Source organism: Equus quagga, chromosome 1, assembly GCF_021613505.1.
Source record: "Equus quagga isolate Etosha38 chromosome 1, UCLA_HA_Equagga_1.0, whole genome shotgun sequence".
NCBI lineage: Eukaryota > Metazoa > Chordata > Mammalia > Perissodactyla > Equidae > Equus > Equus quagga.
In genome coordinates this window covers 89,595,944-89,620,486 of record NC_060267.1, presented here as the reverse complement: position 1 = coordinate 89,620,486, position 24,543 = coordinate 89,595,944, and the positions used below count along the sequence as shown (strand labels likewise).

The 24,543-nt window shown below is 52.6% G+C and overlaps 1 protein-coding gene across 2 annotated transcripts in view; it reads left to right on the top strand.

Annotated features, from left to right (window-relative positions):
• Window positions 1-22,659, top strand: part of ZER1 (zyg-11 related cell cycle regulator) — a 28,292-nt gene extending 5,633 nt beyond the window's left edge. The window contains exons 2-16 of one of the 2 annotated variants that reach the window (XM_046672118.1): window positions 5,550-5,799; window positions 7,120-7,270; window positions 7,495-7,931; window positions 8,231-8,407; window positions 9,251-9,365; window positions 9,532-9,678; window positions 10,033-10,200; window positions 13,461-13,676; window positions 14,442-14,483; window positions 14,656-14,775; window positions 15,466-15,581; window positions 15,921-16,109; window positions 17,147-17,244; window positions 19,104-19,206; window positions 21,029-22,659. In XM_046672118.1, the coding sequence (XP_046528074.1) occupies window positions 5,642-5,799; window positions 7,120-7,270; window positions 7,495-7,931; window positions 8,231-8,407; window positions 9,251-9,365; window positions 9,532-9,678; window positions 10,033-10,200; window positions 13,461-13,676; window positions 14,442-14,483; window positions 14,656-14,775; window positions 15,466-15,581; window positions 15,921-16,109; window positions 17,147-17,244; window positions 19,104-19,206; window positions 21,029-21,086 (2,295 nt within the window). In that variant the 5' untranslated portion in view covers window positions 5,550-5,641 and the 3' untranslated portion in view covers window positions 21,087-22,659. Of the gene's footprint in view, window positions 1-5,549; window positions 5,800-7,119; window positions 7,271-7,494; window positions 7,932-8,230; window positions 8,408-9,250; window positions 9,366-9,531; window positions 9,679-10,032; window positions 10,207-13,460; window positions 13,677-14,441; window positions 14,484-14,655; window positions 14,776-15,465; window positions 15,582-15,920; window positions 16,110-17,146; window positions 17,245-19,103; window positions 19,207-21,028 lie in introns of both variants that reach the window. The other variant, XM_046672108.1, reaches the window with a different exon arrangement.
• The last annotated feature ends 1,884 nt before the right edge of the window (window positions 22,660-24,543 follow it).

The following is a 24,543-nucleotide window of genomic DNA, read 5'->3' as shown; positions in this document are numbered from 1 at the left end:
CGAGAGCATGCCTTGCCTCCCGGGTTCCATGCATGGCACAGCCTGCGGGTCCCTCCCGTCCCTTCCACAGGCATATGTGGAAAGCCTACCATGTGTCAGGCCCACATGGCTGTTCAGCCCTTCCTTTGTTTAGCAAATGCTGGTGGAGTTGGGCCTGTGGTGCTGATGCCCCGTACCCTCTGTCCCTTCAGCATGTGTACATTTCTTCCTTCTTCCTGGAATGCCTTTCCCTTCTCTCCCCACCACCAGACTTAACTATGACTCATCTTTTGAGCCACAGCTGAAATGTCACTTCCACGGAAGCCTGCCCTACTCCCCAGTCCAGGGCAGGTCCCTGGCATAGGCACCCACAGCCCCAGGTACCTCCCTCCCCTTCACAACACTGGTCCCAGTTATGTGGCGTGGGTTTGTGTGCTTCTTAAGAGGGGGTCTGTCTCCCTCTGGAGCTAGTATGCTCCATGAGAACAAAGACCTTGTCTGGTTTCATTCACCATTGGACCCACCGTGCTCAACAAGCAGTTACTGAGTGAATAAATAAACTGCCTGGGCCAAGCCCAGGGATGCAATGCCAGACAAGACAGCCCAGTTCCTGCCCTCATGGAGCTGGCCGCCTGGAAGGAAGCTGGATCATTAAACTAGCATCAGTACAAAGTGTTAGTTGTTATGGTAGGGCCTGTGGGGCACACAGCAGGAGCACCCTGGCAGGTTGGGAAGGCTTCCCAGAGGAAGTGATGTTGACAGTAAGGCCTGAGCGTGCGTAGGCATCAGCTAAGTACAGAGGAGAGTTCAAAGGTAGTGTGGGCTGGAATGGTGCGGGCGTGCTTCCTGGAGGGGGGGGCATGAATGTGTTTTGAGGGTAGGAGCAGTATTTTGAGAAGAAAGTGGAATAATTAGTTAAATTTGGACAGTCTCAGTTGAAAGAAAATAGACTGAGCAAAGGTCTGCAGGTGACCTGTGCTTCTGGCCAATTGCCAGGACAACAAAGCAGCCCGGCCGGCTGGAGTAGGGGGTCAGTGGCCGCAAGCAGGCCCGAAAACTGCATGTAATTCTGGAGGCCTTGAGATCAGACTCATCAACTTCAGTTTCCAGTGGAGCGTGTCTCCCTGCTGGCAGTGCTCCCTCTGGCTCCAGTTGCCCAGGAAGAGAGGCTGCTGGGCTCTTGAAGATCTGAAAGTGGTTTGAAGGCAGAGGAAGGCCATGCCCGGGGCCCTGGCAGCCTGTTTATCATGCCTTCCCTCGAGGGTGTCACGTAGCCAGTGGGACAGCTGTCAGAATGGGCCTCACGGTGGGAGATCCTGCTCTGTTTGGGGACCAGGGCAGGTGAGGTAGGAGAAGGGGATGTTAGTGATGATGATGGAAATGATAGTGATGATGATGAGGAGGATAATGGCTGCTTTTTATTGAGCACTTACTATGTGCCAGGCACCATGCTAAGCCCTTTCTATGTCATTCCATGTTATCTTCACACAACACTGACTCTTTTATTTTTCTTTCTTTTTTTCTTTTTTTGAGGAAGATTAGCCCTGAGCTAACATCTGCCACCAATCCTCCTCTGTTTTTGCTGAGGAAGACTGGCCCTGAGCTAACATCCACGGCCATCTTCCTCCAGTTTATATGTGGGATGCCTGCCACAGCATGGCTTGATAAGTGGTGCTAGGTCCGCACCCGGGATCCGAACTGGCAAACCCTGGGCTGCTGAAGCAGAGTGTGTGCACTTAACTGCTGCGCCACCGGGCCGGCCCCAACACTGATTGTTTTAGAGAAGAAACTGAGGCACAGAGAGTGAAGACACTTGCCCAAGTTCACCTGCTCCTGGGCAGCAGGGCTGAGGCTTGAAGCTGGGTCGGCCTGACTGCAGAGCCCCTAGAGCACGGTCACTCGTAAGTGATGGTGCCAGAACTTAGAACTGATGATTCCAGAGGGCACCGTGCTCTGTGGCCGCCCGCTGGATTTCCTGAGCAGCACGGAAGGCTCGGATATGGGTGTGGAGGCTCCAAGAAGCCAGGGCCAATGCTGGGCCCTAAACTCTTTCCAAACCCTCCAAGAGATGGTGTGATGGAGTCCAAGAGACCTGGTTCGAATCCCACTTTGGGCAGAGTGGTCTTTCTCTGAGCTTAAATTTCCTCATCTGTAAGATGGGATCATAACCCCCATTTTTTGTGAACTTGGTCGTGTCAGCCTGAGACTAAGCATCTTCCCGACATCTCATTTACTGCAGCAGCCCTGTAACAGAGGGATCATTATCCCCATTTTCCAGATGAGGAAACTGAGGTCCGGGCAGGTTAAGTACTTTATCAGTGAATTGTGGAACTGGGTTGAAACATAGATCTGTCTGACCACAGAGCCTGCACTTAAAACGACAGCAACAAAACTTTATTGAAGTGTAACATAAACAGGGAGAGGCCCCAAAGCCTGAGTGGGCAGTTTGATGAATTTCCACAGGTGGACACGCCTGTCCCGGCGCTCCCCGGGGCCCCTGACGCTTCCTCATCACTGCCTCCTGCGGAGCTAGTCACTGCCCTGCCTTCCAGCACCAGAGATTCATGTTGCCTGTTTGTCCCCCTCTCTGCTGTAGACTCGGTGGGAACATGGTTTGGGGTTAGTTCCTGACTGTCCTCAGTTGTACAAATGGTCGATAGTTTTCAATGTTGTTCACTCAATTTGAATGTGAAGTTTCAGTTGTCGTTCTCTGTTAGCCACACTTCCCACAGCTGCAGATGCTCCTCGCTTAACTGAACCCTGAAGCCCTCCTGACCCTGGGCCTCTGTGGGGTCCAGGCCATTTTCTTAACTTTTTGTTGAATTATAATGTACATTTTTAAAAATGCACACACGGTGATAAACAGCTCCCTGAATATTCACAAAGCGAACACACCTGTATGTCCAGCACTCAAATAAGGGCTAGAAGCTTCTCAGCAGCCCACCAAATGCCCAAAGTAACCACAGTGCTGACTTCTACCACCACAGGTTAGGTTTTCCTGTTTTTGTTTTTGTTTTGTTTTTAGGAAGATTAGCTCTGAGCTAACATCTGCCGCCAATCCTCCTCTTTTTGCTGAGGAAGACTGGCCCTGAGCTAACATCCATGGCCATCTTCCTCTACTTTATATGTGGCTGGCTTTATATGTGGGACGCCTACCACAGCATGGCGTACCAAGCAGTGCCATGTCCACACCCGGGATCCGAACCAGTGAACCCCAGACCGCAGAAGTGGAACGTGCGCACTTAACCACTGCGCCGGCCCCCTGGGTTTTCCTGTTTTTTAACTTAATGGGGTAAAACATAAATGGATTCTTACAGTGTATGAATATATACTCTTTTGTGTCTGCCTCCTTTCACTGATCATTGGGAGGGTCATCCAAGCTGTTGTGTCAACGGCAGTTTGTGCGTTCTCGTTGCAGTGTAGTATTTCTTTGAGAAGAATACCGTAATTATTCGTTGTACCAGCAGTGCACGGTCAGGTTCTTTGCTGTTTCTGGGCTGTTGTGAATAGTGCTGCTCTGGCCATTCTGGTCTCTGTCTTTTGCTGAACATTTGCATGTGCACCTCTGTTGGGTGTATGCCTAGGAGTGGAATTGTGAATATTGAACTTGTGTGTGTTCACTTTTAGTAGATAGTGTCACACAATATTCCAATTACACTCTCAGTGCACACCAGTTTACACTCCCACCAGCAGTGTAGGTGACACCCCGTTGTTCTGTATCTTCACTCTCGTAGGGGCTTGGGATTGCCTGTGGTGTTGTTTTCATTTGAGCCGCTCTCGTGGGTGGGAAATGGTATCTCACTGTGTTTCTGCTGATACTGATGAAGCTGAGCCTTTTCCCTAAGTTCATTGTCCCTTTCCCTATCCTTTATGAAATAAAGGTCAAGTCTTTTGCCCATTTTCTAAGTGGATGCTATGTCCTTTTCTAAAACACTGATTTGTAGAAGTTGTTTATATATTCTGAATACAAGTCCTTTGTTGGATATGTGATTGGAAATAACTTCTCCTAGTCTGTGGCTTGCCCTTTCTCTTTCCTGATGCTGTCTTTTGATGAAAAGAGTCTTAAATTTTGAGGCAGTCCAGTTTATCAATTTCTCTTTGTGGCCTGTATTCTTTTTATGACCTGTGGAAGGAATTGTTGCATACTCTAAAGCCATGAAGGTGTTCTCCTATGACCTTATAGAAATCTTATTGTTTTACCTTTCACATATGGGTCAAAGGTCCATCTCAAATTACTTCTTGTGCATGTATGAACAGAAGTTTCTTCACCTGAGTGCAAATCAGTTTATCATTTTTTCCCTCATGAGTCCTTTTAGAAATTTTTACCTACCTCAAGATCATGAAGATAGTAGGAGACTTCACTTTTTTAATAACAGTTTTGTTGAGGTATAATTTCTGTACCATATAGTTCCCTATTTAAAGTAGATAATTCAATGGTTTTTAGTATATTCAGAGTTGTGCAACCATCGCCGCAGTCAGTTTTAGAACATTTTCATCACCCCCCAAAGAAACCCCATACCCGTTAGCAGCCACTCCCCGCTTCCCCTCAACCTCCCTGTCCTGGGAACCAGTCGTCTACTTCCGCCTCTGTGGGTTTGCCTGTTCTGGCCCGACATTTCATCCAAATGGAGTCATACAACATGTGGCCTTTCATGACTGGCTTCTTTCACTGACTGGAATGTTTTCAAGGTCTCGGGTTGGAGCATGGATCAGTTCTTCATTCCTTTTATGGCTGAATAATATTCCACCGTATGGCTAGACCATTTTTGTTTATCTGTTCATCCGTTGGTGGACATTTGTGCTGTTTCCACTTTTTGGCTCTTATGAATAATACTGCTATGAACATTCATGTACAACTTTTTATGTGGACGCATATTTTCATTTCTCTTGGGAAGAGGCTTCATTCTTCATCCTATACAGTGAGATTCGGTGCTAACATGTCTATAACGCCCGGGCACATGCTAACTGTTCAAACAGTGACAGCTTTACACAGGTTAGGCTGCACAACCAGGGACACCCCAGTGTAGCTGTTAATGAAAGCCCCTCTTATCCCCACCCCACCCAAGCACTGGGTCCCCAGCACACACGTCTGTCCCCAGACATTGTGAAGGCACAGAAATGCTTGGACAAGGCCCCCTGTTCTTTGTAGGTCAAAACTCGCACAGATGGTGGCACAGCAGAGAGGAGCAGGGAAAGAGTCAGGAGTCGTGGGCCCTGGCCCTGCTAAGCTGTTAATTAATTAATTATTTATTTATTTTTTTGGTGAGGAAGATTGGCCCTGAGCTAACATCTGTGCCAGTCTTCTTCCATTTTTTTTTGTATGTGGGACACTGCCACAGCATGGCTTGATGAGCGGTGTGTAGGTCTGCACCCAGGATCCAGACCCACAAACCCTGGACTGCCGAAGTGGAGCACAAGAATTTAACCACTATGCCACCAGGGCAGCCCTAAGCTGCTGATTTGATTGTGATGTCCGGGGCCTCAGTTTCCCTACTCAGAGAGTGGACATAGGGCAGCTGGTGGGTCTGGCCCTTATGTGTGGCTCACTTGGCTTCTTTCCTGTTCCCCAGGTTGTGGCTCTGTCAATGATCCTGTGAGTATTGGAGAGTCACTGTGCCCCTGAGGGCCCCTGTCCTGGCTTGAACCACCTGCCTGCGCCAGCATGGCGTCCGACACTCCTGAGTCCCTGATGGCCCTGTGCACTGACTTCTGCCTGCGCAACCTAGAAGGCACCTTGGGCTACCTGCTGGACAAGGAGACTCTGCGGCTACATCCAGACGTCTTCCTGCCCAGCGAGATCTGTGACCGGCTCGTCAATGAGTGAGCAGGCCCGGGGCTGGGGCAGGGGCACGAGTCTTAGCATGAGCATGTGTGGAGACATCGGGACCCTCGTGTGTGCACCACACGGGGGTGAGGCTGTGGCTATGGATATGTGAGGGGGTGTGCATGCGTAGGTGTCCGTGGGTGGAGGAGAATACTGGTGTATCCGTAACTGTAAAGGTGTGCGTGTGCGTGTTGATCTGTGTGTGGAGGGTCCGCCCATGAAGAATGAGTGTCTGTACACACCTGGGTTTCTGCAGCATAGAGTATGTTTGAGTGTGAAACTGCAGGTGTGCATCACACCTATGAGAAAGTCTAGAAACCTGCTCATAAGTGAAGGAGTTATGTGCTTTCCTGTGTGTGTGTGTGCGCATGCCTGTGCTTATGAACACAAGTCTGTATGTGATCATGGACACATTCAGGTTTACGCACCAGGGCCCAAATAATGGATCCATGACCAGCTCTTGAATCGAATCATTCAGAAAATCTTTATGTGGTTCCTCCAAAGGACTCTCCACTAATAGAGGCTCCTGGGAGGATGAGATGCAGTCACTGGCCACTGGGAGTTCAGTCTCGATGCCCAGAGGGAAATGGTTACATCAAGCAGTTGCATGTAAAAGTGGGAGCCTGTATGTGACCTGAGGACAGAGCCCAACCTGTAATAATGTTCTGAGCATCTAGTCTGTGTCAGGCACTAGGTTGGACACTTTGAAGACCAGAATTATGTCCATTTTACAGATGAAGAAACCGAGGTCCAGGGAAGTTTAGTTACTTATCTGAAGCTGCCCAGGTAGTGAACAGCCAAGCCAGGATTTAGATTCCAGAGTGTTTGACCCAAAGCCTTTGCCACCAGACCAGGATTCTTGCCTGACCTGGTGTCCCAGCAGGGTTTTACTAGTGCCTGCCCTTTACCCAGCCGGGAGCTCCAAACCCCGTGGCTTCCTCTTCCTGTTGGAAAGGGTTCTGGGAGGGGCTGATCCAGGAAGCAGAAGCTGGCTTTAAAGAAGAGGAGTGTAGGCGTGTATGTTTGTTAGAGAAGTGTCTACAGTTTTGGGGAGGAGAGCTTGGGAATTGCTGTTGATAAGAGGCCGCTACATCCCCGGGAGGCCTACCTTTGGACCCTGGTTCCGGGGCCACCTTTCATCTCACCTGTAGGGTGCTCGGATCCAACCAGGTACTGTTGGGAAGAGGAAGAAGAGACGGAGGCTGCTGCCTAGGTGATCAGAGAAGGCTTCAGGGAGGGCAAGGCTTGTGCTGGGCTTGAAGGGAGGACCAGGGTCCCTGTGCCCCTCCCCTGAGCCAGGCTTTCTTTCCTCCCAGGTATGTGGAGCTGGTCAACGCCGCCTGCAACTTTGAGCCACACGAGAGCTTCTTCAGCCTCTTCTCGGACCCCCGCAGCACCCGCCTCACCCGTATCCACCTCCGCGAGGACCTGGTGCAGGACCAGGACCTGGAAGCCATTCGCAAGCAGGTGAGCCCTGTGTCGCCAGGCACCAGGGATGGCCGTGGGGAGGCTGGCCTGAGACGGTCAAACAGTGAGTCCGGGGCAGGGCCGCTCACCTCTAGCACAAGCGTCCCCAGGCCCTTCCAGTGCCCCTCCGTTGTGCAAACCCCTCCCCAAGGCCACCTGTAGCCCAGGGCCGGCCTAGGGCAGGGAGTGGGCAGTGGTGCTGATGGAACTGTGCCTGCCCCCAGGATCTGGTGGAGCTGTACCTGACCAACTGCGAGAAGCTGTCCGCCAAGAGCCTGCAGACGCTGAGGAGCTTTAGCCACACCCTGGTGTCCCTGAGCCTCTTCGGCTGTGCAAACATTTTCTACGAGGAGGAGAACCCAGGGGGCTGTGAAGACGAGTGCCTCGTCAACCCCACCTGCCAGGTGCTGGTCAAGGACTTCACCTTCGAGGGCTTTAGCCGCCTCCGCTTCCTGAACTTGGGCCGCATGATCGATGGGGTCCCCGTGGAGTCCCTGCTGCGACCACTGAACTCGCTGGCCGCCTTGGACCTCTCAGGCATTCAGACAAGCGATGCGGCTTTCCTAACTCAGTGGAAGGACAGCCTGGTGTCCCTTGTGCTCTACAACATGGACCTGTCGGAAGACCACATCCGCGTCATCGTCCAGCTGCACAAGCTGCGGTGAGCTGCCGGCCTAGAGCTCACTGGGGCAGGGGGTGGGGAGGAGCGTGTTGTCATTCCCAGAAGGTTCGTGGGCCCCGGCCCGGCAGAAGGTGGGGATGGAAGTCTTATACCCACTGTTTCAGCTGGAAGAGGTCTGTTCAGGGCACTTGGGGCCTAGCAGGTTTTTCCCCGAATGCCATGGAGCAGTTGTGGCAGGGGTGGGCCTGCCCCTGCCATGGACTGAAGGAGCAGGAGTGTAAGGGGCAGCCCCACCCTGCATCCAGCTCCTGACCTGTGCCTCCCACCCCGACCTCCAGACACCTAGACATCTCCCGAGACCGCCTCTCCAGCTACTACAAGTTCAAGCTGACTCGCAAGGTGCTGAGCCTCTTTGTGCAGAAGTTGGGGAACCTGATGTCCCTGGACATCTCTGGCCACATGATCCTGGAGAACTGCAGCATCTCCAAGATGGACGAGGAAGCAGGGCAGACCAGGTGGGGACCCACCCGCCACAGTTGCCCACGGGGTGTCATTCAACAAGCATTTACCAAGTGCCCCTCTGCCAAGTGCTGTGCTGGGTGCTGGAGATAAACAAACCAGGCCCTGCCCTCTCCAGTCCAATGAGCTGTTGGGAGCAGATGGGTTATTATTAGGGCTGTGGCAGGGGAAGCACCGTGCTCTGGGGTGCCCTGAGGATCAGGAAGGAGGCAGGAGCAGAAATGGCATTCCAGCTGTGCCAAAAGCTCATTCTGAGTTTGCAGAGGAAGGGTGTTCTAGCAGAGGGAACGGCATGTGCAAAGGCTGGAAGGTACAAGTGCGAGGAGTGACTGGGAAATTATGCCATTCAGACTGGCCAGAGACAGTATGGCAGTGATACGAGGAGGCTGGCAGTGTTCCCTCTCATTAGGTGTCACAGCAGATAGATTGTTCCTGGGCTAGTTGGTTGAGAGATCTGATTCAAACCAATGCAGCTGCAATGGGCCATGTGCCTTAACCCCAGACATACTTAAGCGGGCTTTGGTTGATTGGCATGTCCCTTCACGATGGTTGGTGGAACCTAAATGCAATATATCCTCACTAGAATGACAGTATTTTCCAAAGACGGCTGCAGCAGCATCTCCCACTCCACGTGTTCTACAGTGTGACTTTGCCACCTTCCCATCCAGAGGTGGGGTCTATGTCTCCTACCCTTAAAGAGAAAAAATAAAGATGAGGCTGGAGGGCCTACAAGAGGGCCCCAAATAAGCGCCTCGCCACCCCCAGGGAGAGGCCCTCCTTTGTGCTGACCCCAGGGCAGCCCCAGGCCCAGGCCGCTGACCCCAGCCCCTCCTCCCCAGCATCGAGCCTTCCAAGAGCAGCATCATGCCCTTCCGGGCCCTGAAGAGGCCCCTGCAGTTCCTGGGGCTCTTCGAGACCTCTCTGTGCCGTCTCACGCATATTCCGGCCTACAAGGTAAGAAGGGGGAGCGGAGGAGGGGTGAAACAGGGACCCCTGGGAGAGACGATGGGGTGGACTGGGGGCCCCCAAGCATCTGCCCTGGGGTTCCGTCTGGAGCTGGCATCTGGGGATCCCAGCCCTTGGCCTCTTCCGGGTTGTTCTGAGCATGCTCCATCCCCAGGTGAGTGGTGACAAAAATGAGGAGCAGGTGCTGAACGCCATCGAGGCCTACACGGAGCACAGGCCTGAGATCACCTCACGAGCCATCAACCTGCTTTTTGACATCGCACGCATCGAGCGCTGCAACCAGCTCCTGCGGGCCCTGAAGGTCAGCCCAAACCCCAGGAGGGCCTCCGCCTCCTGTCCATCCCTGCCTGGAGGGTGCTGGACTTGGCTGAGCCGTGTCCCCAGAGCCCCTGTCCCTCCTCTACACCGCCTCCTCATCCCCAGGATACCAGCAGCCCTACCTCCCGAACCCCAACCCCGCCAGTAGTGGCCTTGTCCCGGAACCATGGCCCTGCCCTAGTTTCTGCCCCCAGCCCCTTCCTGTGCCCTCAGAGAGCAGGCTCAGGGTAAGCCCTGCCCCAGAGGACCTGTCCAGGCACCCTCGCAGGCCCCTAGCCTGTCCCTGCATAACCTAACAGCACTCACCAACCCGGGCCCGTACCCTGTCTTCATGCAGCTGGTCATCACGGCCCTCAAGTGCCACAAGTATGACAAGAACATTCAAGTGACGGGCAGTGCTGCCCTCTTCTACCTGACCAATTCCGAGTACCGCTCAGAGCAGAGCGTCAAGCTGCGCCGGCAGGTCATCCAGGTGGTGCTGAATGGCATGGAATCCTACCAGGAGGTGACGGTGAGCCCCTACCCGCCAGGCCCTGCATGCTCTGGCCCAGCTACCCCTTTTCCTGCTCAGCCTGTGTCGCAGGTCCCTCAGGGGCTGGGCTTGCTGTTACTCTTCCTTGCCTGGCTCTGTTCTGCCCCCCTCCCAACCCCCCTTTCCCACGACATCACTCCCAGGCTCTGGGACACGCACTCAGGGCCTGTCACCCAGTGCCATCACCTGCTGCCGCCCTCCACCCCAGGCCCCTGTTCTGCTGCCTCTGGGCCTCTGCCCATGCTGACTCCTCAGCCCTTCCACCCAGGAACACTCTGCGGGGGGGTATTGTTTTCAAAAGCTGCTTCTATTATAAAAGTAATTAAGTCTTTTACTGTAGAACGGTTATAATTACAGATATAAAGGAAAAAAACACCCGTATTCCCACCACCCAGAGATAGCCACCATTAATATCGGATATCTGTTGTTCTGGATTTTAGTCTGTGTGTATTTACCTATAAATGGGATCATTCTGTGCGTACAGTTTGTGTAACATGGATTTTTATGTCAATGGCTTGTGAATGTGAACATCTCCCATGGCAACAAAGATTTTTACAACAAAAATTTTTCTTTTGAGGAAGATTAGCCCTGAGCTAACTACTGCCAGTCCTCTTTTTGCTGAGGAAGCCTGGCCCTGAGCTAACATCCGTGCCCATCTTCCTCTACTTTATATGTGGGATGCCTACCACAGCATGGCGGCACCCGGGATCCGAACCGGCGAAGCCCGGGCTGCCGAGAAGCGGAACGTGCGCACTTAACCGCTGCGCCACCGGGCTGGCCCCTACAACGAAAATTTTTACATGTTTCTTTTCTGATTACAAAAGGTACCTGATGCTTAGAAAACAAATCAAGTAATACGAAAGTGTATTAACCGGAAAGTGAGAGTCGTTCGCAGCCCCAGCTCTCCTCCCACAGAGAGCTGGTTTTAACAATTCTGTTTCACAATTGTAGGTGTCAGCGTCCTCACCCGGGGACAGGCCGCTCTTGTGCCGACTCTTTGCTGGAGCTCAGAGGCAGTGGCCGAGCCCCATCCCCACGGACTAGCAGGATGGAGCTCCCCCATGCGCAAGATGCAGTTACTGAATCAGCCTGCATGGTTGAACATTTAGTTGCTTTTTTATTTTTTGCTATTTCAGATGAAGCTTTGCTGACTAGACTTAATTGATAATCCTTATAATACATGTCTAAAAGTAGAATTGCTGGGGCAGTGGACATGTTTTTGTTTTTTTTTTTTAAAGATTTTATTTTTCCTTTTTCTCCCCAAAGCCCCCCCGGTACATAGTTGTATCTTTCTAGTTGTGGGTCCTTCCAGCCGTGGCATATGGGATGCCGCCTCAGCATGGCCTGATGAGCAGTGCCACGTCCGCGCCCAGGATTCGAACCAGTGAAACCCTGGGCCGCCGCAGCGGAGCACGCGAACTTAACCACTCGGCCACAGGACCAGCCCGGCATGTGTATTTTTAAAGCACTTGGTGTGTATTCTCAAATTGTCCTCCAGAAAGGCTGTGGCGGGGATACAGCCTCTGCAGGCATGAGAAGGCCCACTTTCCCACCACCTCCTAACTCCAGATTTGAAAGCACTTGTTTTTTTCTACATCGAGATCGATTTTATAATCAGGTAAAAGAGGTGTCTTTATTTTTAATGGAAAAAATGCTAGTTGAAGACTCTAAAAAAATTAATAAACTCTATCAAAGAAATGAAAATTAAGATAACAAAGTATCACATTTCATCTCAAGAGATTGATGATACCCAGCACTGACAAAGGTCGGGGGAAGAGCACTCTTGCACACTTTCCACTGGTTTGGTATAAATTGTGCAACCTTTTTGGAGGGCAAATGGCAGAATCTGCCCAAAACTGTAAATGTGTTTATTTTTTGGCCTACGGGTTCTACACTTAGAAACATTCTCGGAGGAAAAAGATATACATACATCCACCCTTTCTGATTAAATAGAAATCAGAGGAAACCAAAATGTTTTAGCAACAGGGGCCTGGAAAAGTAACAGATGATCTCCCCACATGATGGACCATGATAGTAAATCTGTGCATCCTAACGTGGAAAGACGTCCACTGTGTGTTGATAAGTGAAGAGGTTTGGACCAATATGTATAATATCTTTTTTTGCCTCTCCTCTCCCCCTAATATATATTTGTATTTGCATGGTAGAAAAATCTGGAAAGATTTGCACCAAACTTTTAACAGTAATTACTTCTGGGGAATAAAGTGGGCTATTTTAACTTTGTGCTCAGATAGTATCATTTGAACTTTTTACAGTGAGTATTGCTTTTATAATTCAAAATAAATTTTTTTCTCAAATTAAAAAATATACATATATTGGGGAGAGGGACAAAGAGTTAACCAAGGGTGCTATCCTCTAAATTACATAATTAATAAAGTATAAACTTCTGATATCTAATGAGAAAGGATGGAAGGAAATTAAATTACATGGAGAATGTGCTGAGAATGCCATTTAAAAAAAAAAAAGCCTGCAGACAATGCAAAGAGAAACTGAGAATGTGGAGCAACTGGGGCTGTCCTCCACTCCTGGTGGGCATGTAAACTGGCGCAGCCACTCTGGCCGGTAGTTTGGTGTCACCTGGTAAAGCTGGAAACATGCGCACCTCGTGACCCAGAAGCTCCACCCACCAGCTGTGTGCCCTAGAGACACCTGGGCGCACAGACAAGACTTTGTTTGAAGTAGCCGAACATTGAAATCCACCCAAACGTTCACCAGCAGTGGGATGGATGAATAAATTGCAATACTATACTGCAAAGAAAAAATGAGTGCATTTCAGCTACTTAACAACATGGTTGATCTTGCAAACCCGTGTTTGAACAAAAAGAAGCAGGATGCCAGAGAATCTTCCGACTAGAAAAGCAGGGATGGTGGTTATCTCTAGTGGGCAGAGGGGCTTATGATTAGGAAGGGACATGTGGGGACTTCTGGGTGCTGGCAATATTCTATTTCTTGACCCAGATGGTGATAAAATAGTTGTTGAAAAGGTTATTTGCTTTATAGTTACTTTTAAAACTATACATTTGTGTTTTATGCATTCTTCTGTATGAATATGATATTTCACATTTTTTTTAATGTTAAAAAAAAATGCCTTGTAGCCACCTTTTCCAGAAAGCCCTCCTGGACCACCACTGGACCTCACACCTCTAGAGAGCCCCTCGAGTCCAGCTCCCGAGTCTGACCCTGACTGTGTCCCTTTGTCTCCCGGCCTGGCCCAGGTCCAGCGGAACTGCTGCCTGACCCTCTGCAACTTCAGCATCCCTGAGGAGCTGGAATTCCAGTACCGCCGGGTCAACGAGCTCCTGCTCAGCATCCTCAACCCCACGCGGCAGGACGAGTCGATCCAGCGCATCGCTGTGCACCTGTGCAACGCCCTGGTCTGCCAGGTGGACAATGACCACAAGGAGGCCGTGGGCAAGATGGGCTTTGTGGTGGTACGTGTGGGCGGGCTGCCCTTCCCTCCCTTCATCCTTTCCTCTGCCGTAGCCCCACTGCTGCATGAAGGATTTAGGCAAGATCAAGGGAAGCATCTCATTTCCGACCCCTGTGGATTTCCTCCCCCTCGAACACTGTCGCCCTCTCCCAGCCCCTCCATTCGCCCATTAGGTCCCACTGTACAAGTCACTCCTGCCTCCTCAGACCACACGCCCCTGTTAGGTCTTCCCGGCCGGGATTAAATAAGGGTCTGAGGATGATCTGTCTAACGTCGGCCTCCTGACGTTATGACAACCGACGGGGTTGTGAGCACCATAAGCAAAGACACCATGCTTGTTCCTTCCATCGTGACATCCCCAGTAATTCCTAGCTTAGGGCCTGGTGCAGAGTGAGGAGATAGATATCTGCCAAAGAAAGGAAGGAACGAATGAGGAAGGAACGAATGAGGAAGGAACAGCCAGTCTCCTTTCATTTTATCGCTGGGGAGCCCAAAGCCCACAGAATGGGAGGGCCATGTCCAAAACCACACAGGGAGTCAGGGTAGAGCCAGGCCCCGCACCCAGGCCTCCTCATGCCAAGTACCAGGTACCAAATCTGTGGGTTGCACTTCTTCACAGCCTCCCAAATAGATGGGCAGATTTGGTCTTGTCAGGCTGTGTGAACCACGAATAGAATTGCTGACTCTCCTCTCTCTATCTTGCTTCTTGGGGGACATGGTAGCTCTTGAGCCCTGGCACCCCACAAGTTCTCTTCTCTGCCCGCAGACCATGCTGAAGCTAATTCAGAAGAAGCTGCTGGACAAGATAGTAAGTCAAGTCTTCATGGAGACACTCTGCCCCTCCCCCAGCCCGGGAGGGGACTGGCTTGCCCCTGGGGGATGTCCATATTTTGTCAGGGGCGCCCTCAGCAGATGCCAGGAGCCCGCGGGGCCATCCGGGTGAGCCTATGCGGAGCCCTGAGCGCCCCCCCCCACCTCAGTGTGACCAGGTGATGGAGTTCTCCTGGAGCGCCCTGTGGAACATCACGGACGAGACGCCCGACAACTGCGAGATGTTCCTCAACTTCAACGGCATGAAGCTCTTCCTGGACTGCCTGAAGGTAGCGCTCTGCAGCGGCCGCAGCCTTCTCGGCCACCCACGGGCCTCTGTCCGGAGGCTCCCCACCGACCAGAGCCACCTGGATCCGTCTCCCTGCGGTTCCCATAGAAGGGCAATGGGGGCCAACTCACGGGCCCACCAGCCCAGGCTGTGCTGCCCTCAGAAGCTCCGGAGATCTTCCTGCATGCAGGCGGCCTGGCCGTGTCCTGTCTTAGAGCCCTCCCCCCGGGGAAAGCCTGCCCCTCCTTCTCAGCAGTGATTGCTCAGCCTGCCCGCAGTCTGACTGGGGGCCGTCGGGACATGAGCTGGACAGGATTCTGACCAGCAGGATGGCCCGTTCATCCTAAATTCATCCTTTATTTTCTTGCTCTAGTTTCTAAGAGGATTCGCTTAAACTAGTATTTTGAGCTTTGGTAAATAGAACCATGTTTGTCCCATTCATAATTTTATAGGTCGGATCTCCACTCCACCTTTGATTTTGTGACAAGGAGCCCCACCATTTCAACCCCTTATAGTGTGTACCCAGCACTGTCTTCTAGTATGAGGTGTACTAGAAGGTGGGGGACACCATAATGCACCCCCCCATCTAGTTAGAATGGCCAGACAGACGCTCATAAAGCTTCTGGGTTAACAATACCAGACACTAATCAAGTATGAATTGATGTGGCCCCAATGGCTTTCATTTTGCCAGGAATTCCCAGAGAAGCAGGAACTGCATCGGAATATGCTGGGACTCTTGGGCAACGTGGCAGAGGTGAAGGAGCTGCGGCCCCAGCTAATGACTTCCCAATTCATCAGTGTCTTTAGGTGGGTGCCTCTGTCCTTTCCCTTTTTGCTTTGGCTCCCAGGTTGCTCAGAGCTCTAGTCTGTGCTCAGTTGCAGCAACTGCTTTTAGCCTATGTTTCCATTATAAATGTTGCCTTTTCTCTATAACATGGTTTCTTATTCTTTTAGTCCTCCATAAATAGCCCTCTGGTAGCTAGTATTTCTTGTCTTAAGCAATCTCAAATCTCTTTTAGAAGTGCTCTGGGTATGGACAATAAGTGATAAAGAAATCTGGCATCTGGTGTGTAAGTTGGCATCCAGCAGCTGGTATCTAAAGAGGGACGTGGGCAATAGGACTCCATTTTTCTCTCTTCTTGGCAGCAACCTGCTAGAGAGCAAGGCTGATGGGATTGAGGTTTCCTACAATGCCTGCGGCGTCCTCTCCCACATCATGTTTGATGGGCCGGAGGCCTGGGGCATCTGTGAACCCCAGCGGGAGGAGGTGGAGGAGCGCATGTGGGCAGCAATCCAGAGCTGGGACATCAACTCACGGAGGAATATCAATTACAGGTGCGGAGTTGGGAGGGTGGGGGTCACCCCGGCGGTGGGGTGAGCGCTGAGACAGGACGCTTATTCCCAACAAGTCCGGTCAGAGCTTCTTGCCCTTCTTCTCATCCTCGGTTGGGTCTCGCTTATTGAGGAACTGTCCACATCCAGCACAGAGCAGAAAGGCAACACCTCACCTCTACCGCTTGGTGCCTGTTGCCTGCACTTCACACCTGTGTGTACCCACAGCCTGCTGTTTACAAACATTTGAAACACATTTGTGGAAAAAAAGGAGAAAATACAGACACACAATAGGAAACAAAACAGAAACTATTGGTCCCCTTGTTCCCTGAAAGAGAACTCTGAAACATTCTGGTGTCTCCCCTTCCGGCAGTTTTTCTATGCACAGATTTGATTACTTTCAGTCCAGTTGGCATCAAGTCTCGCTGTCTTGTGACTGAATTTCCAGCCACAAGGTATGGGTCACCCTCATCTCTTTATGACTGGTTTGCTGTGTGTGCTGGTGGGTCATCTTGTCCTGGTTGACAGTGAAGAAAATCCATATTGGGAGGAACGGCCTCAAGTTTGTGGCTTTGCCAACACTCCAGTTACTGTTGGTCCCGAGGAGAGATGAAGTGGACTCACTGGCCCAGGGGGTTCGCACGTCGATTTTTCGGGCCTTTGGACCATGACTCCAGATGCCTGTCGACGGCCGGCTGTTATGAGAAGTGCGGTCACACTTTCTTCTGCTTCCCAGGGTCCTTCTCCCTCCCCCTCAGGCTGGGTCTCCCCTCCTCACTGAGGTCCCCAGTTGCTGCACCACCTAATCTGTGTCCCTCCGGCCTCCCTTATGTGTCCTTGCTCTTCACCTCTCTCCCAAGGGAGCCCCTCTGTGGAGCTGAAGCAGCTGAAGGGCCAGGTGCCCCCGCATCTGTGTCCCTGCATCCTCCTGGTCTGCTCACGGTTTGCCATAGGCCTTCAGGGGAGAGAGACCTCCAACAAGAGAAGCTGCTCTCCCCGACCCCCAGCACCAGAAGTGACCTTGATTTCTCTTCCTACAGGTCATTTGAGCCAATTCTGCGCCTCCTTCCCCAGGGCATCTCTCCTGTCAGCCAGCACTGGGCTACCTGGGCCCTGTACAACCTTGTGTCTGTCTACCGTGAGTACCCACTTGCCCTTTCTTCGGACACAGGGACATTCACCCAGCTGAGTGCTTTCCCTCAGGGAGCTCACAGTCCAGGGGGGGAGCACTGAGAGAGCTGGGGTCTGCCTCAGAGCAGCGCCCTCCACTTTCCAGCACTCGTGGGACACCCGGCGTGACGGCTGGCCGCTGCCTCACCCCCAGAAGCAGGGCTGGCCAGTGAGACGGCCCATCCAGGGTTCCAACTCAGCTTTCTTTGTGCTTCCTGCTTCCGTGCACGTGAACAGCCATAAACCTCCACGCCTTCTGCGCGATAGTGAGACCAACCCAAACAGAACCAGCCCCTGAGGAAACAGATGTCCGAGGGAGCAGGAGAGAGCCTTCAAATGGCTCTAACTTATTTCCTCAAAGAGAGCCCCCTCCCGTAGAAGAGCCTGAGCTGTCCCTGCCCGGTGGCTTTGGGGGAGAGGAGAAAGGGCACAGCCCTGGGAGTCTCTGATGGCTGCCCAGGGTAGACCTCTCGTCTTCTCCCTCACTGCCTGTGAGACCTCATGCAGGCTCCTGAACCTCTCTGGGCCTCAGATGCCTCCCTGTAAAGTGGGGTAAGGATACCACTCACCTCATAAGATTGATGTGAAAAGAGAACCAGCCTAAGTGCCGAGCCCAGTGCCCGGATTCTGCTCAGTGCTGGGACCTGGAGAGTGGAGGAGAGCGCAGGCTCCACAGGCAGACTGCCTGGTTTGAAACCTGGCTCAACCCCTTGCTGTGTTACTTCGAGCAGGTTTCTCAGCCTCTCTGTGCCTCAATTTCCTCATCTTTTTTTTTTTTTTTTTTGAGGAAGATTAGCCCTGAGCTAACATCGTGCCCATCTTCCTCTACTTTATACATGGGACGCCTACCACAGCATGGCGTGCCAAGCCATGGCACATGTCCACACCTGGGATCCAAACCGGTGAACCCCGGGCCACCGAGAAGCAGAATATGCGAACTTAACCGCTGCACCACTGGGCCAGCCCCTCAATTTCCTCGTCTTTAAAATAGGATAATAATAGCACTTACCTCATAGGATTACTGTGAAATAAGACATTTTACATATGCTTACAAGGGTGTTTGGCACATGCCAACTGTTCAACAAGCATTAGCATTTTTTAGTACTACCTGAGGTTAGTCTTACTAAAAAGTAGCATCTTACCTCAAAGAGCCAGCATAGCCCAGAGGATGGAGCCCTGAGCTGGGACTCCCTCACAAGCCTCTGGGGTGGCTTTGGATGAATGACTTCATCTCGCTGAACCTCAGTTCTGTCATCTGTAAAATGGAGATGATGAAATTCGCTCCTTCTCCATAGAGATGCTGGCAGTCTACTGAAATGCCTGGTTCTCCGTAGAGTGTGACGCCCTGGGTACCGAGCACCAGAAGGTTTTTTGTTGGCGTGAACCATGAAACCACCCGACAGGAAGGCATAGTGGCTCCAACCTGGCTGGTCACCAGAATCACCCAGTGGCATTTTGTTAAAAATACAAATAAATACGGGTTCTTGGATCTGTTGAATCAGAATGCCCAAGGGCAGGGCTTAGTAATCTGTATTTTGACAAAAACTTCTCAGAGAATAGAAGCCACTGGTTTGGGTGATAATTTCCATAGGGTGAGCTCTGGAAAAAAATGCGACTGCGTGTCAAAGGCGGGAAGAGCTTTTGCAAGGACTCCCCCCATGCTTCCCCCAGGGGCACTTGGGCCCTGGCTGCAGCAGTGCCTTCCCCCAGGCCTGTGTCTTCATCCCGCCCTCCAGGAGGGCAGTCCTGGCAGCAAGGGTGGGTTTCTGGGCCACAGGATGAGAGAGGACCCAGCCTGATCACCTGCTGTCTGCCCCTACCCCACAGCGGACAAGTACTGCCCCCTACTGATCAAAGAAGGTGGGATGCCCCTTCTGAGGGACATGATCAAGATGGCGACTGCACGGCAGGAGACGAAGGAAATGGCCCGGTAAGAGAAGGGAAGTGGCTCTGCTTGGAGCCTTATCTGGTGGAGTGTGGGACACAGTGGGGGCCCTCTGTGGTTAGGAATGGCTGAAATTGGGAGTTGAGCGTGGAGGTGGACAGCATACTGATGTCCAGCTGGGGCTTCCCTGAGTGTCATTTCGGCCACAATGTGGCCACAAACTAGATGATCAAGCTCTGAACAGAGCATTATTGTCCTCATTTGTAAGCTTCGTTTCCTTTTATTCCCAAGAAATCCCATCCTCTCCTCACCGAGCATTAGCAAGTCAGGTCAGAATTTTTTATTGTTTTTGGCCAAAGATGTTCCAGATAAAGAGGACACGGTGTGGTAAGATACGTTCTGGATACCAGGTGGGCAGAGTGTGAGTGAGGTCCTGAATGTGAGGGCCCCGGACACGGCAGGCCAGCAGGCCTATGCTGCTGTGTGGCTCTCAATACAGTGTCTGCAACACTGTCAGCTCTGCTCTCACACCCATCAGGGCAGGAGAGAGACCTCAGGGATGGTACCCGTCCCAGCACTAACGACCTTGCTTCTCCAGGACCCATTCTAGAAGGGTGCCTCATTAAGTTTACCCCAGTTCCTTACACGGTGTAAAATAAAGAGAATCACGGAGGAGGACTTGAAGCTTGGAGGCTCACAAGATAGCGGCTTACTGGGTGGGGGGCGTTGACGGGTTCTGCCATTATTTTCAGCCAAAGGCCCTGCTTAAACATTAATTGACAGATTTGTCTGAGTTTGAGAATGGTAAAATGAGTGGTTCTCAAACTTAATCTCCCTAAAGATCCACCGGGAAAGATTGCTAAAAAGGTACAGGCAGGTCCCAGCTTAGGTTTTCTTTTCCAGCGGGTGTGGGGGGTGGGCGTGGATATCTTCACTGTCAACAGGGATCCCAGGAGACTGGAGAAGCACAGGGTAAGCCCTTACCTCACCAGTCCCTTTGAGCATCTCTGTAAGACCTGAGATGTGCATCCAAGCTGGCCGGCCTGTCTGACAGCAGGGTGGGAATGACACCGAGAGGATGTTTAGGAGAAGGCACAACTGTCCAGCTGTCCACAACTCCTGTCCGTTCCAGGTATCCCCTACTTTGTGAGAGGCACTGGGTACCTCTTTAGCACATGCAGGCTACAGTGAACACTTGCCCACCCACCCCCCACCCCCCGACCAACCCAGAGGCTTAGTGTTGAACCGGAAGGCCATCCAGGGGCCAGGGTGACAGCTGACAGCAGTGGGGCAGCAGTTCCCAAGGCCACCCTGGAGTGGGTGACAGATCGAGATCTGAGCACGAGGGGTGGTTCCCACACACTGTGCTGGGTCCTGGGCGCTGCGGGGCGGCAGGGGCCCTTGTGTGAGCACAACTGCCCCGCAGGATCCGATCTCAGGTGAATCTGACATGCAGCTGGTTTGGGGAACCCTAGTAGGCTCTGGGGAAGAAAAGGCCTGGGTGTGCAAGGGGAAAGCGAAGAAGGAGGAGTTGCTGAAGAAAGGACCAGAGGGTTTTGGAGGTCAGGCCTGAGCTGATTCAGGGGCGCGCCTAACCACAGATGCCCTGGAGCTGAGAGGTGGGGAAGGGGGCATGGGAGGAGGGAGGGGAGGATGGACGCTCAGTGCATTCGTGGCCACAGGGACCATTCCCTGGGTTCTCCACCTGTGCTTCCACTCTGCCAGCCGCTCTGCATACATGCTCTCTGTCAGCATAGCATCACGGTTCACGTTTGCTAACAAATCCAGCGGCCGGATCAGCCGGGAGGGGCCAGGCCCACCCCGACCCATGCCTGCCCTCCGGTCCTGTCTCTCCCGTTGTCTGCAGCAAGGTGATTGAGCACTGCAGTAACTTTAAAGAGGAGAACATGGACACGTCTAGATAGAGGCCTCCACCCCTGTGGCCACCCCTGCTCTGGACCCGAGGCCGGAGGAAGCGTTCTCAGCAGGCCAGCTGGCAGACCCCCACCGGGAGCCTCCCACTGGATGGAGGGGGACTTTTGCACAACCGACGCTTTTCCTTAACATTAGTGAGATATATATATTATATATATGTATATATTATTTTTTTTTGGTTAGGAAGTGTGAAGTTTTGTGTGTATGATTTCTGTACAAAAACAAAAGAAACACTCCCTGAGTCCTTGCAGCTTCCTTGGCCATTCTCGAGCCCAACGCAAAGCCGTCATTGCTGCCACACTCACTCCCACCCCGCCAGACTAAATGCCTCTACCGTTGTGAGCGTCCGGTCCCTTCCCAGTGATCTCAGACCCTCAGACTCTCTGTTAGGAGAGGCAGCAGGCTGTTAACAACCCACTCTGGCTTCCTCACCCACTTGCCAAAGCCTGAGAACCCCATCTGGGTTCCCGAGTGCGGCTGATGGGGTTTGGGATGAAAACTACCCCCACTGGGTCTCCCAAATGCCTTGGTGCTCCCAGCTGTGGCCATCTGGGGCAAGGAAGTGAACCGTGCCGAGGCCCAGGTCCAGGCAGCCCCAGCCCCAGAGGAGCCTCCAGGAACAGGGCTCACAGTGGCCCTGCTGCTCTCTGGCCAGGCCTGCCTGAGCCCACGCTGCTATGGAGGCTGCCTCCTAGTCTCCCACCAGGTCCCAGGCTGGTGAAGCCTCCAGCCCAGGGCTGGTCAAGAACTCGGGCAGATTCCATTGCCCCTTCTGCCAAACATGTCAGAACTGGCCCCCAGCCCTGGAAGCCAGCACCTTCTGGAGCTGGGGGCTCGCTCCCTCCCTTCCCAGCCCCTTAGCAACCCGCAGCACCCAAGGTGCCCAGGCACCCCACCAGCAGAACTGAGCCTGCCTCATTTGCCCCTGCCTGCCCCGCTACCCAGAGGCCCCCACTCCAGCCTTTCCCAGCAGCAACAGGCAGATGCCTCCAGACCAGCACTTGGCACAACCTGCAGTGGCCCCACTTGGCCCTCCTGAGCCCCCCGCCCCACTCCCAGGCTTTATTTGGAAACCTCTGTGCTGTGTTCAGAGAAGTATGAGCCGCAAATGTGTCTTGAAATATCTGTGGTCCTCTCGGTAATTCCGAATTGCTTCTCATGGAACAGGCGGTGGCGAGGAGGTCCCTCTGGAACAAGGGGCCTGGGGAGCAGAGCTGACTCTGCAGGCAGCCGCTGGGGATAGCTTTTCTTCCCTCCTCTTTCCCTGGGCCTGTTCTGGGTTCTCCTAGCATTTCTGCCTCCAGACAGAACAGACTGGATGAGCAGCCCGGGGAGAGACACCTGGCCTTTTTCTCTTGGAGTCTTTCCCTCCCGGCCCTGGGAAGGGGACAGCTGCCCTGTGTTCCCCCAGCTTGGCAGATGGGCCACATCTGCCCCCCTTCCACGCTCACGTGGCCTGAGCCAGACCCCGGGCAGAGCTCACGTCACATTGCTTTGTCACCTGGGGCCTGGGTAAATGTCTGTACTTGGAGATGTCACAGAAATACATTTTTGTGCAACGTGGAGAAGAGCAGAGTGTCTTTTTTGCAGGTGGAATGGGGTCAAGAGAGGGGTGCGGGCCGGCTCGGGCAGTGAGCCTTGAATGTGGGTATCTGTGGCAAGCAGGGTGCATTCAGTCGGTTTGTGTACCCAGCCTAGAGGGTCAGTTGACTGCAGCCTGGGGACAAGTGGCAGAGCGGGCTGGAGTACCTGTTTCCTCTGTGTTCTCTCTGCATCCCGGTGCCCAGACACTGAAGGTACCACTGGCAACAGACCAACGGCCCAGCCCAGGATGGCTCGATCTGATGGTAGAGACAAACGTGAAATGAGATTAGGACCTGGGTGCAACAAGCAGGGAGAAGGGAGCAGAGAGAGGGTACCTCCTGAGGCCTGGTGGGAGGGGGTGGGGGGTTAGGGAAGACTGGAGTCGGCTCAGGGAGAGGGACGACCACGTGTGGAGGTGAGAGGCAGCGTGGTGTTCCAACATGGTCAGAGGCCTCTCACAAGAGGAGACGTGAGCTGAGTACAGAGAAAAGCCAAGCCTCCAGGCCTGGCCATGAGGGGCTCACGTGAAGAGCCTCCTAAACACAGGCCCCTGCTAGGGGAAGGCCTGGCTGCTCCCTGCACCAAGCACGCCGTGCAGCTGCAGCAGTGAAGCAACGAGGACACGAGCAGGAGGGGAGGGAGAAGTAGCTGGGATGGCAGCTCTGCCCAGGATGGTCCTGCGTGACACCTGCTGCCTAGTGTAACTATCAACAGCGCCCCCAGGGCCCCAAGGTACTACGGAGGCTGCCTCAGTGGGGAGGGCTATTGCCCAAAGGACAGTCTGGGTGCTGGGACCAGCTCAAGGGGCACCATGCCCACACGTGCGCCTGCCCAGAGACAACAGTCTCTCCTTGACCAAACTCTAGCTTGGCTCCTCTGAGCCTTCTTCTTGACTAGGCCTCAACCTTGACTTTCAAAAACCACTACAGACTCTCAGCAAGTGATTTTATCCCCCTCCCTTCCCCCGCACTAGAGCGCTGAAACAAACTCCAACATAGTTTCTAAGGGCTCAAGGTCGAATCCCTAGGATGACGCCAGCCCCCCTTAAAGTGCCTGCCTGGGAAAACTCAAGGCTGCCAGAAGAATCGACTGTTTGTTTTAGCCACCACCTGAAGATAGGCCCCACAGCGTAAAAAAAGGGCTTACAGTTGTGAATCTGTCCCTTTGAAAATATATTTGTATTTTTTACAACTCAGGCGTGTTTTTCTCAAGGCCCTGAAAGCCATCTCAAGTGTAATTCTAAGGAAGGATCAGGCCCTGTCTCCCAGTCTCTGTGGGAGGATAGAAGCCCGCTTCAATTATTGCCAGCCAGCAGACACAGCTGGCCTGGTCAGTATTTACACTGACCGCCCCTTTGCAATTTCTCACTTCCCTGAGTCTGTGCAAGCCCCCGGCGTCCTCTCTACTCCCTCACCCTCCCTTTAAGATGCCCAGCCACCTCTGTACAAATCGAAGTTGCATTCAGTTCACACTGGACCCCCCTTCCCTCCTGCAGTAGTATATTGAGGATTAAAATCTGTCCTTACCACTTTAACTAGTGTCTAACTTATTTATCTTTGACACCAGCACAGTGACTGACTCATGGAAGCTTTAGGATTATTTATTAAGTGGATGAGGTGCTGGTGGACCCCCTCAGCACACTAAGTCATGCACCCATTGCAGTAATCAAGACTGAGTTGTAAGTGACACTCAACTCAAACACCTACCCAGACTAGTGAAAGGTGGGAGGGAATTCATTGACTAATGCAACTGGGGAACCTAGAGTTAATATCAGCTCTAGGCATAGCTGGATCTAGGGGCCCAGACAGTGTGGTTAAGACTGTCTCTCACTCCCTTGTTCAATGCTGCTTGTCGCTATGTCTT